Source organism: Ruditapes philippinarum, unplaced genomic scaffold (assembly GCF_026571515.1).
Source record: "Ruditapes philippinarum isolate M1 unplaced genomic scaffold, ASM2657151v2 ctg2575_1_1_1_1, whole genome shotgun sequence".
Taxonomy (NCBI): domain Eukaryota; kingdom Metazoa; phylum Mollusca; class Bivalvia; order Venerida; family Veneridae; genus Ruditapes; species Ruditapes philippinarum.
Window position 1 is genome coordinate 83,628 of NW_026859698.1, and position 12,833 is coordinate 96,460.

Genomic DNA, 12,833 nt, shown 5'->3' on the forward strand with positions numbered 1-12,833 from the left:
TAGAGTTATTGCCCTTGACGTAGTAAATTACTGCCATTTTCAACTTGTGTCATACGTAGCTAAAAATTATTTGACATAAAGTTATGAAATTTTGCAGGATTGTTACTCAACATATAAAGCTGTGCACCTAGGGTTTCGCTTGTGGATTTATTCTATTTTCCCAGAGTTAGTAAGAATTTCAATTTTCAACTCGTGTCGCACAAAGCTCATAAAGATATTTGACCAAGAGTAATGAGACTTTCCAGGAATGTTGCTTAGTATGTGAAGTTGTGAACCTGGGGTTTCGCTTGTGAAATTATTCTGTTTTGTTAAAGTTATAGCCCTTGCTACTGTAACAATTTAAAATGTTTAACATGTGTCGCACATAGCTCAAAAAGTAATTAACCCAGTGTTATTTTGTTTTGTTAAAGTTATTGCTCTCGTGTGTAGCTCTGAAAGTATCTGACCTAAAGTCATGAAATTTTACAGAAATCTTGTGATTGGCATGTGTAGTTATACACCTGGGGGTTGATTGTGAATTTATTCAATATTTGAAGAGTAATTGTCATTTGCTTAAAAAAGAAATCGTAACATTATGTTGTGTTAAGTGTTCCTTGAGTGCTTGAGTTAAATTCTTCCAACTTAACAGGAATAATGATCAACATCACTGTTAAGCTTAGCACCTGGAGTTTTGCTTGTGGATTTTTTAATTTTAGAGTTATTGCCGTTGACCTAGAATGAATTTGCAATTTTCAACTTGTTCATGCCTAGCTCAAAAAAGTATTTTACTTGTACGCCTGAAAGTTTACAAGAATGTTGCTCAGCATGTGTACTTATGCACCTTGAGGTTTTCTTGTGAATTTAATTAATATTTGTGAAGTTCTTGTCCTTGACTAAGTAAAATATTATTAGTTCCAACTTGTGTCACATGTTGCAAAAAAATAATTGACTTAGAGTCATAAGATTGACAAAACAGAGCAGTATTTCCCTTGTGTCCTATGGACACATTTTGGTTTTCTGCCTATAATACCATAATTATTGTTGGTTCTTAAGTAGAATTAGGATATCTGTTACAAAACTTATTAAGTTACATATAAAATATGATAAATTTGAATGTTTACAAATAAATAACCACATGTTTCTGTGATACATAAAAACAAATAAGTAACATATGTATATGATATAGAAATGTGTTTATATAAGTTTTCTAAAATGTTAATTTTCAAACAGGCGATGATGATGATAAACATATAAAGACACAAATATCCATAGGCGACTGTGTTAGACCATACAATAGTGACTTGTATGGAACAGTTGGACCCTTTGTCAGAATAAAGGAAACCGGAGAAATGTGTTTCGTTACTGTCAGGCATATTTTTGGTGGACTTCAACAATCGAACCATATGTTTATTGGTTCGAAGGTTGTTCATATTCAAAATATTAACAATAATGAGGAAATTGAGCGGGTATGTGGAATGGTAGTGGCTTGTGAGTACAGTGAAGACTATGATGCAGTTCTTGTAAAATTATCTCCAGATTATATACCAAACAGATACAGTTTTGCTGCCGTAAACGAAGAAATGTTTCAGAAAGAAGGTTATCTCCTTAAAATTTACTTCATTACATTAATGGTTAATGCAAAAGATTAATATTTTGGGGCCATTCTTACGTTATTAGCTTCAGAGCTCTATTAAGATAGTCAATAATCAATCATAAGTTCATTGTGCTACCAACATAATTCAGCAGCTGTTCTGTCAATGACTTTTCTTTATTATATGTTTTTTCTATAGAATGCTGCAAAAGAGTAATTGTTGTGAATATATGTATTCGGTTTGTTTTTAGGTTTAAGCGGTGCTCCAAAATATGCAAGTATACATTCAGTTATTGACGTCAGAAACGAATGCCTGAACGAAATGAGTGACAAGCTGTTAATCAAAATAGGGAATCAAACTGGGTGGACTAAGGGTACTCTTCTCATAACCGATGGGATAATAAATAAAGAACAAGCTGTCGTTCTATATGAACATCCAAATCAATGGATTATTCAGGCTGTTCTAACGGTGTTGCGTTTGCACAAGAGGGAGATAGCGGATCTTCAATATATTTGCTGGATAACAACGGTCAGCTTGATTGTTTAGGAATATTGTGCCGCAAAATGACTAACAAGGACGAATATCTGATTAAGCAGCTCGATGATATCTTAACATGTCTCGGAAAACAAATTGGAGGGACATTAGAGATGGATAAGTTCACAAAGGTAAGCATGATTTAAGTGGAAATGATGTTACAAAACAGTAACATAACATTTTCGGACGAAGTCCGTCTGTTATCAGTTTGACTTCCTGAAAAATTTACAGGGAAGGACTGAATGCAAAAAGAATATTCATTAATCATTTTGAAATTACAAACTGAAATCTGTTTATCTAATTAGTCATTCTTAAATTAAAATGTAAAGGATAGTTCTAACCATTCTAGAATTAATGTAAAGGATAGTTCATACAGTTCTAAAATGAAATTTTAAGGATAGTTCTAAATTAAAATGTAAGGGATAGTTTTTTCCACTGTTAAACAAAAGGATAGTTCTAATATAAAAATGTACGAAACTGAGGATAGTTCTCTAACTTTTTGGTTAATTTGTAAATGTTTACAAAATTTATAAAGTCAAACGTAAAATAAGTTAAAGATAAACCTAAAATAGAAGTTGTCCTTCTTTTAAAAAATAATCAATAAAAATATGCTATAATTTTATTTCAATGTTTACAAAATGAACATTTTCTTAGCTTCTAGAAATAATGACCATGCCATTGATATGCAAGCACTGCAAACATTTCTTTTTGTATTAACATAATTTTGCATGCTAATCAGTTTTACTTCGGCCGAGTATCTTTTTAAAGGTCTAACTTGCCCATGCGACCACGTGTATTAAGCAACTTTTGTCTTAAACGACCACTTTAAATTCCCCCCGATCAATTTCTCTCTATATCTTTAATGTATTAAGCGACTTTTGCTCAACGCAACCAGCAACCGCTAATTAGTAACCTAATTAAGATCAATTTTTTTCATTAAACGACCACTTTAACCTGTCAACTAATTGTGTTTTTAGAGAACGCCGCCTCGTAATGTCACAAGTTTCAACAATCAAAACACAGCAAATAAATGTGTGAAAAACTATATTTCCCAAACCGTTTTTAGCGTATGCAAATGAAGTTAAGTATACGCGTGACGTGTATTATCCAATAATATCGAATAAACAATGCAACGCTCCGCCCCTACTGAGATGGTGTATACGCTTCGCTTGTTGACATTTAGACTGCATTGAATTGACCTTGAACTTGATTAGCAATTAAATTAATCGTAACAATTAGATGTAGTTTGTTTATTTCAAATGAAAAAATAAACAACAGAAAACATCTTTACTAATGGGGTTTTTGTGTTGGAGACAAGGAAGAACAACGGAGAAGTTAAAAGATTCAGGAAAAAATGTAAAACATGTACGTACTAGATCAAAACTGTTTTGTCAAATATCAGAAAGTTTTGTTTTTTTTAAATTGGCATCCATATAGATTATCGGAGCATAAGAGAACGTTTCATTAAACGACCGATTTGCGTGTTTCCCTTGCGCGGTCGCTTAATACACGTTTGACTTCTTGTCGCCCCGTCTCATTTATTTCAATTCATTTTTGATTGTCAACTTCTTTTAAATATTCTGCGTAAGAACTATATTTTCTATATGTTTTTTGAAAGTGCATTGCATCTATGTATATTTCTTTTTTCTTTTATTCTTATTATGTATTATGAAAAAAATGAGAGCAAATAAAGTTCAAGAAGGGATTTTTGAAATGGGATCAGAGGTAATTGACCTGCATATTACAGACAATATTATATCGTATTCAAGTAGGAATACAGAAACCGTCAGAGTAGAAAAATAGATCAAATAGAAGACATGTATATGCATACACAACAGTAACATCGTGCTGAACGATCTTCTAGGATCAAAAATATAACATCTTTGATTAAATATGTGGGGGAACTTTTAACAATGAAATGCTCTTGATAAAACATATAAAAGGAGGAAGTCAGCAGATAGATCAATAAAGATCATTTCCTTCTGCTTAACTGAAATATGCATAAGTACATTTATGACTCAACAATCATAAATTTTTAATCATTTTTCTTCAGTTTCACTTTTATATAATTTTGTCTTTGCCGATACACACGATGATTAACAAGTGTCCGTTAATAAAGCTTGTGCCTATTTTGTTTTCTCTCCAATATTGATAATGTACACCTTCAAATTCACTTTAGATGTGTTGTGTTACGATTTTGCACGTTTTTGTTCGACGGGTCACAGTTACGCCATGGGATTGTTGAAATCTTAATGAACCGACCGTCGTAGCGGGCTTTGCGGTGCATGACGCTTAACATATCGTATCGTACGGATTGTTCCTTGGATATATCAAATATGGTTATTGGAAGGCGTCACCTTTGTAATACCATTGAAGACTGGTCAATGACTTATTTCACAACAACAGGTGTCATATTCTGTGTAGCTATAATAATGTTGCCGCGTACTTTACCAATTCAGTGACCTTTCGTCATTGATTTCAACACGTTAGTGCTAGGATTGAATACCGCTTAAGCCAGTGCTAGGCCAAGGGGGCGTGAAAGATGTTTCAAATTACATCATCTTTTATGAACAGACTCGAGTCTGCAGTTTTCAAATAATACAGTTGTTTTCATTGTTTGCGAGGGATCACCATTGTTCCAGATTTTCACAGAGTGAAAAAGCAGATGTACACTGAAATAATGGTCGGGAGAAAATGACATTCTAAACAGTCCTTGGTATGATTACATTGATCAGTAATTGATTTAATTACAATAACTTTCATATTTGATTGTAATTGATTATGATTGATTACTCAGACTTGCCTTTGAAACCAATTAGATTACAATTATTTTAACAGAGTAATTGATTGATAATTGATTACATTCAATGTATAATTGAAAAACAAAATTTAAACTGTGTTATGTGAAATAATGCCTCCTTTGAATTAAAATAGTTTCCATTTAAATCAGATAGTAATCAATGTCAAGCAAAGTGTAATCATTACTGACTGCATTTACGCTGTCATAGATTAAGTAAAATTGAAATAATCAATTTTTGGCAGGGTTATCAATTACAGTGTAATCATGCAATCGAGTAAAATCGATGATTGTGATTAACGATTACCCAAGGTCTGATTCTAACACAATGACAGATCTCAAAGCCCTTTACATAGATGCATGCAGTTTATGCAAGACGCACGATGCGTCAGTTGACCATTATTGGCATGATGTGCCAAAACATTAGATATTAACTCATTTGAAAACCTATGGAAATTGATTCGATTGCCGGGTCGGCAAAATACTACGAGCATAAGGCAACTGGAAATAGTATGGTACGGACTGGGAATGCAGGCCTGCATCATCAGTTATATGACGTTAATACGTTACTTATGCATCACACTCATCAAAAAACGACAGCAAAGATCAATAAGGCATGGCGATGTTCACAGAACGCTGCCCAAGACATTACCCAACCACACTGGAAGGGCACCCAGATGGGCACTAAGCAACAAGGGAGGACACAAGGTCTGGGATAGGAGGTGGAGAGACATGCTCATAACTATAAAAATGAACAATTAAACTGGAAAAATTATGCGTACTATGAAACAAAAAGGGCTAAAACCCATTTTGGAAAAAAGTATTTATTGTGATGTTTAATGTTTAATTATTTGATATGTTGTCCTCTTGTTATGTGTATTAAACAATGATGTATTGCATGATCTGTATGCTTGTTCTGTATTCTGAATATACGTGAACAATAAACTATTGCGTTGAAAAATTCTTAAAAGTGTATAAAGCTATATATCTGATGCAAAAATTATTGTTTTGATTTTAAAAATGAATACTTTTAAAATGTTTGGATGACATAAAATGGCAATAAATTGTCTTAAGGCGAGTGGCGCATGCACAAAGTCATTGCTAAACGGATAAACCCCTACTTGAAATAGCAAAATAATATTATGTTCCGGAACATTTATTCCGTTTACGTACATTATGCATGTGTATTAAATAACAAAGACATTACTTGTTACAACTTTTTCAGTAATCAACCATATAATAATGGAACCAATATAATTTTACTGTTGATACATTTTGTAAAAATATTTCATAAGATATAGATTTATGCCCTTTAAGTATGTATGGGAAAGAAATTTTGTAATACAACGTACGTTTGAATTTAAAAGAATATAAAGCTGTTTAAGACAGGTAGATTGATTGACATTAAAGGTTCACTCACAAATAATAAATTCCATTTAAATAAATATTCCAGATGACAAATGAAGTTGATCCTTATGACAAAGATGGGTTCAAGTATGACTCCCAAATGAGAATAAATATTATTGGTTTTTTTGCGCAAGGGAAATCAACCTTAACGAGGAGACTTTTAGGTCAATCTTTAGATAACATCACATGTACAGACGGCATAGAAGTATATGTGCAAAAATTAAAAATGCAAGGAAGTGCATGGACAACATGCGACACAATGGACATATATGAAGAATGCTCACGGCGAATGGTAGACATAACGAACAGGGAACATGTTTTCCCATTAGAATCAATTGGGGACGATTCCGTAGATGAAACTATCAATGAGCCAGAGGATGGTGAGAAACAAACATTTACACATGGTACAAACAAAACACAAACAAGCGCACACACGTATTCAAATACCGGGCCCGTGCACAAATTGGTTGACAAAAAGTTTTCACAAATTGCTAAAGATCAAGAGAAAGAATTACAAAGACGTTTTTTAAATCATTTAAGAGATGACAAAGATTGCAATGATCAAGACGTACTTTTAGCAAATATTTGGGATTTTGGAGGTCAGTTCATCTACTACGCTACTCATCAAATCTTCCATTCGAAAGACGCAATTTATCTGCTGGTGTTTGATCTGACAAAGGATCTTGACGCAATCATTATTGACTGCGACTTTCCAGATAGACAAGAGAAGATGAGAAACAGTTTATTGTTCTGGGTGAACTCAATACAGGCCTACGTTGGTTGTGATACCTCGAGAGAAAACGTGAAGCCAACGATAATATTGGTAGGAACACACAAAGATAAACTTCAAGGCGACGTCAGCTTAAAATTTCAGGAAGTTTTCGACCTTTTTGCCGGAACAAAATTTAGCATTCACATACATGAGAAACCATTTGCAGTGGCGAGTCTAGATAAAGATGACAAAGGAATACAAAATTTAAAGAGGACAATTTATGAGTTGGGCCTAAAAAATGCTAGGCATGCCAAGATACCGGCAAACTGGATTCCTCTCGAACTTGCAATGCTAAGAGTTAGAGATGAAAAAATGAAGCAAATTTTAGAAATGAAAGATATCATAGCTTTAGATACTCTTAATACTCATCCAATTTTAGACAAAAATGAAATCAAGAAATTCCTCAACTACCATCATGCAAAAGGTACATTTGTTTTCTTTGACGAGGAGGGCCTGGACAAGTATATTGTCCTCAACCCACAATTCATCATAGATGCATTTAGATGCATTATTTCTGCCAAATGGTTTTGCCGGTGGAGTCAAACTGTTCAGATAAATGCAACGAAGCTGAAGCGAGAGGCTATTCTTGAAAGAGATTTGTTAGATACTGTTTGGAGTGAGAACAGGTTTACTGCTTTTAAAGATATTTTGCTTCTGTTTTTAGAGAAACATCGGATACTTGCCGAATTAAGGCGAATGGATGAAAACACTGGCAATATCCAACTTCTTGGCAAATACATGATACCAAGTCTGCTCAACCCTGAGCTTGATCTGCATGAAACAAATGACTTCTTACAGAATAAAGAATACACAAGCATTGTTCTAGGACTAGAACTAGAAGGATTGATATCTACCACAGTCTTTGAAAAATGTACGGCAGCTTTGCTTGGCAAATGCCCCCCTATTGAATACAACGATCAAGTCCTTGTTTCTCAACATGAAGGACTTTATCGTCTTGATCTACAACACGCCAGGTTAATACAAAAGTCGGGTGAAAACATAGAGCTAATGGTTATAAACCTTTGTCCCCCCGAGCACCCAAAAAGTACAACGTGTGATCGTTTTCGACGATATGTAGAGATGGTTCTGACATTTGAGAAATGTAAAAGTCATTTACGCCAGGAAGATGTAAAGCCTTATCGACATTATATCAAATGTAATGATTCTCAGCATGCAGGCCGTGGAAGTCACAATATTCACTATCTTAATAAGATAAGAAATCAACCAAAAGTATGTTGTCCAGATAATAGAAGTCATCCAATATATGTACAGGAGGCTATTGCCGAATGGTTCCTAGAAGAAGGCATTACGGATTTTGAAACCAGTATTATACGAAAAACGTCGAAAAAAGACAAATTGGTTTCGAGAGTAGCACGAGAGTTCGGAATTAATTGGAAAATGTTTGGAATCGCTATAGGTCTATCATTTGAAGATTTAAAGTTAATCAGTGACAAATGTGATCAAGTAAAAGAGACAAATATTCTGATAATTTCGATGTTCGATGTATGGAGAAAGAAATATCCGGATGATTCCGACTACATGCATGGGAGAGAAAACCAAATAGAAGAGAACACCGATGTTATTGTAGACTGGGACAAAGTGCGAAATTGCTTTGACTCTAATTAGGGTTGTTTGCCAGATAAACAGGTGAGTAGATACGTTCAAAGAAATTTGACTATTATTATTCAAATTTTACATCAGTCGTAACTTTTTAATTGATTTACATCATACACATTGAACAAGTTTTTTTCATCTGAAAAACTTTCTCAGACATGCCGAAACAAATATCAGTATCTTACAATGCATTGATACAGATATTGATATTGTTTAGTTTAAATCTTACTAACGCAAATACCGCTTAGAATGGGGCTTGAGAGATGTCGCACGTTTTCGCTTTCTCTTGTGACTTATTCAAACCCAATCAACAATTGTCATGTATATATTTATTTATTAATTTATTTTGTGGAGGGATTCCCCGTCCAGATTGATTTCCTAGTTATCATTATCATTATCATTTAGAGAAATGTTTCCTTGCTTTTTTATTAAAATAAGTATTGAGTTATTATTGAGTAATTACAATGAAATATTTTCTATTTCAGCGGCTCATCACGTGCGAGGCTGATAAGTCCTTAGGAAGCATTCTGCCTATCATTGATATTAAGTAACTTTACAATTCAAAGAAATGACCATTTTCATTTGTTTATGTCTTTTTCCTTAAACGCGTTTGATTGTATTATTTTTTTTGCAAGCAAAAATCAGTAAAATATTTTAATGCCCAGTATGAGTGTCTCACGGTTAAGATTATTTTTAATAAAAGGTTTATGGAAAGGGGCACTTATAAGGTGAAAAATATAAAACAAAACAATTATTATATACGCATTATATTATGTCGTTATTTTACATTGTTGGTTACAATACTGAATTCTAATTAGCACCTCGTCCAGTAATAAGTTTGACGGCTGTGTACAGGTCAAATAGAATCAGTATTGTGTTTATTAACAATCTGTAATGATATTTCATTACCGTGCTACAATTTGTAGCACAGAACGTTGTCACTTTTAGTTCAATGAGCTTTGATATGGATTGTTTGAACTCGGATAATTAAAACGAGACTAGACGGAGTACAATAGTGATTTGATATGAGTGTTTAAACTTGGAAAATGATAACGAGTCTAGACGGAGTACAATAGTGATTTGATATGAGTGTTAAATGTAAATGTATGAATTTTGTAAATATGTAACGGTGATGTACTTTAGGAAAACTTTAATGAAATATGTTCTGTTCTGTTCCTAACGAAATTAAAAACAAACATTGACAGAGAGTGATTTTTTTCAATATCAATTTAGCTTTCTTCACCTCTAAGATGGAGTTATATAGTTTATTTGCATTATGGAAAACAATTTAAATGTTCACGTATTTGTCTGATGTAAGTTTATTAAACATATACATATATTACGATATACTCTGTTTTGTTTATATCATACTACAGAATAACCATTAAATTTTCATTATTTTCTTTTTTATGTAAGGCATACCTCAGTGTTAGATTTGGAACGTTCGAATTATACAAAAAATATTGCATTATTTATAGAGATATAAAGATTAAAAGATATTTATATCACAAATTGGCATTCTAGTGTACATATTTGTTCTTCTTTGTATTTGTATAAACATATCAAAACCGTTTTTAGCAGGTCTAAATACCTGGATATTGTTGACTCTATGAAATTAAGAAATATATTAGCTAAACTTAGATTATCATCTCACAATTTATTAATAGAAACAGGTAGACACAATAATATTGATAGAAATGACCGGAAATGTACTATTTGCAACAATAATGACATCGAAGATGAATATCACTTTGTATTGATTTGTACTTTTTATGATTCTCTTAAGAAACAGTATATATCCAACTATTTTACAAGAATCTCTAGCATGTTTAAATTTTTAGAATTGCTGAATTCAGAAAGGAAGTCAGTGTTAACAAAATTAGCTATATATTGTAATAAAGCTTTTAAATTGAGATTTGATTCATTGAATGCCGGATAATGCTATATAAGACCACCTTGTTGTATTGTTTAAAGTTATATAAGGATTGTAAATATTACATGTGTTGTATTAATTACACTCTCACTAGTTTATTTCATTTATTGATATGCGTTTACCATTTTTCATATTCATGCATGTATATATTTGTTGTATATGAAGATGAGCTGTGTATGCTTAATTCAAAATAAAATATATGTTCTGTTCTGTTCTATAGAAGTATCGCTTTGTTTTGTATGCGTATTTACATAGTTTACAGTTTGCCACTATTGTGATAATTATTGTATTAATAAACAGTGATACATATATTGTAATAAACATAGACAATGGTCTATCTGATTAATATAACCAAATTATATAATGTTAAAGCTATAGGAACAAGTATCTGAATTTAGCGTTTAGTTCTTTACACGATATTGTATTTACCTTGTAAATTTATGTAACTTTAAATCTTTATGTCTCCAGATTACGGAAACGTATAGCGACCATCCCTATATGATATATATCAAATGACATTTTTTTTTAAGTTTTATAGTATGTTTGTTATATGTAAATATGATTTGAGGAAAGAAATACATATTTAAAAAGATGTAAGTGTATTATTTTTTCATTTTGTCAGAAAGTTAAAAGTAGTTTATCTTGCATTATAAGATAAAAAACGTACGATAGATTACGAAAAAATACGTATTATATATGATTTACAACATAACTTGATTTAATTGCTTCCTTTATATATTGCGTGGGATTTTTCTGTCCTCATTATCAAATATAAACTGTAAAATATGTTATATTATAATAAAAAAAACTCAAATATATATAACTAATACATATAAATGAACAGAAAAAAACTCACATAAATTTTAATCGAGCAATATTAACAGCAGATTGAGTAAAAATATATATTCAATATCAAATAACAATTAAAATATTGGTAAAATATATATCATGTGTTAAATAAATTGTCTAAAATTCTGTTTTACTAACATTCAGAGGCGGAAGATATTACTAGATCAAGTAAGTTTATAAAAATTGGTTAGGTATATAATATGTATTAAATAAATTGTCAAAAATTCTGTTACATATAGGGGTGGTCGCTATACGTTTCCGTACCAGATAAACCAAAATATTTGAAGAAAGTCAACAACAAAAATGTACAAATATTCATGATTTACACATGATTTAAGAAATAATCTACAATTTATATCTAGTTAATGACTGATTTTGTAGAATTAAACACCATATTTCTACTGCATAAGTAACGCTGTAACGGCTATTTTTGCACGTTCTGACCTATTTTTTGGTATTTTTAGCAGATTTGTGTAAGTTCTTTTCATTGTACACTTCACAATATTTTACTTTCTAATCCTTTAAAAAAAATCATAAACATTAACACGAATATAAAGGCATGCTGCTTTAAAACGAAAAGATTTACTTAGATTCATTCTTATTGAGACTATAATCCTCTCTCACCCTCTTTCTTCTCTTTCCCACTATTTTGTTTTCTTCTTTTATATATGTTCTTACATTTTAGACATCTACTTGTAGTTAATCTATTCTATATAAGTTTAAATATAAATAAATATTTTTATGTGTGTATAATTAATACTTATTCCCTTGTCTAGTATATACTAACTATAAACTTATTTAAGACAAACCATATAGTTCGCCAAAGGAGAAGAATTCTATAAGACTTGTCTTTCATTCTCATCCTTTTCCATTGTGTAAAAATGTTTTGTTTGTTATATATTTGTATGTACATTATATATACTTTCGGGAATAAATATGTTTTAACTAAAACGTTTTTTTACAGCAATAATATCCTCTTCACTTTATTGTAAACAAGTTGTCAGTTGAAAATCAGTTGTTTACTTTTTGCAATAACTATACATTGTATTTTATGTAGTTACATAATATAGAATTATGTGTGACCTCAAGTTTTTTTATTGTTTTGGTGCAGGTGTATTAATATATTTTGTGTGATCTTTATATTTTCTATTCAAGCTTGAATGTAATTGACTGTTCGAAAGTAAATATTTTTGTTTTCTGTAATGTCGTAGAATATATTGATAAAAATTAGAGTCTAGTGGTGTAAATTATGTAATTATATTTTCTTCCGATGAGATGGTTCCTTTATCCAAATTCTTTGGTACATTTTATTTATGTAATCGGTACCAACATGTCATTAAATACTATCCTGTTAAG

General features: G+C 31.5%; 2 protein-coding genes across 2 annotated transcripts; both read left to right on the top strand.

The window, feature by feature from the left end:
• Positions 1-247: 247 nt before the first annotated feature.
• On the top strand, positions 248-2,117 carry LOC132757551 (uncharacterized). The gene is made up of 3 exons (XM_060748865.1): positions 248-257; positions 1,210-1,575; positions 1,822-2,117. The coding sequence occupies exons 1-3, from the start codon at positions 248-250 to the stop codon at positions 2,115-2,117; spliced, it is 672 nt and encodes a 223-aa protein (XP_060604848.1).
• A 17-nt stretch (positions 2,118-2,134) lies between these two features.
• LOC132757552 (uncharacterized) lies at positions 2,135-11,660 on the top strand. The gene is made up of 3 exons (XM_060748866.1): positions 2,135-2,236; positions 6,356-8,728; positions 9,181-11,660. Exons 1-2 carry the CDS (start codon positions 2,135-2,137, stop codon positions 8,705-8,707), a joined length of 2,454 nt encoding a protein of 817 aa, XP_060604849.1. The 3' UTR covers positions 8,708-8,728; positions 9,181-11,660.
• The last annotated feature ends 1,173 nt before the right edge of the window (positions 11,661-12,833 follow it).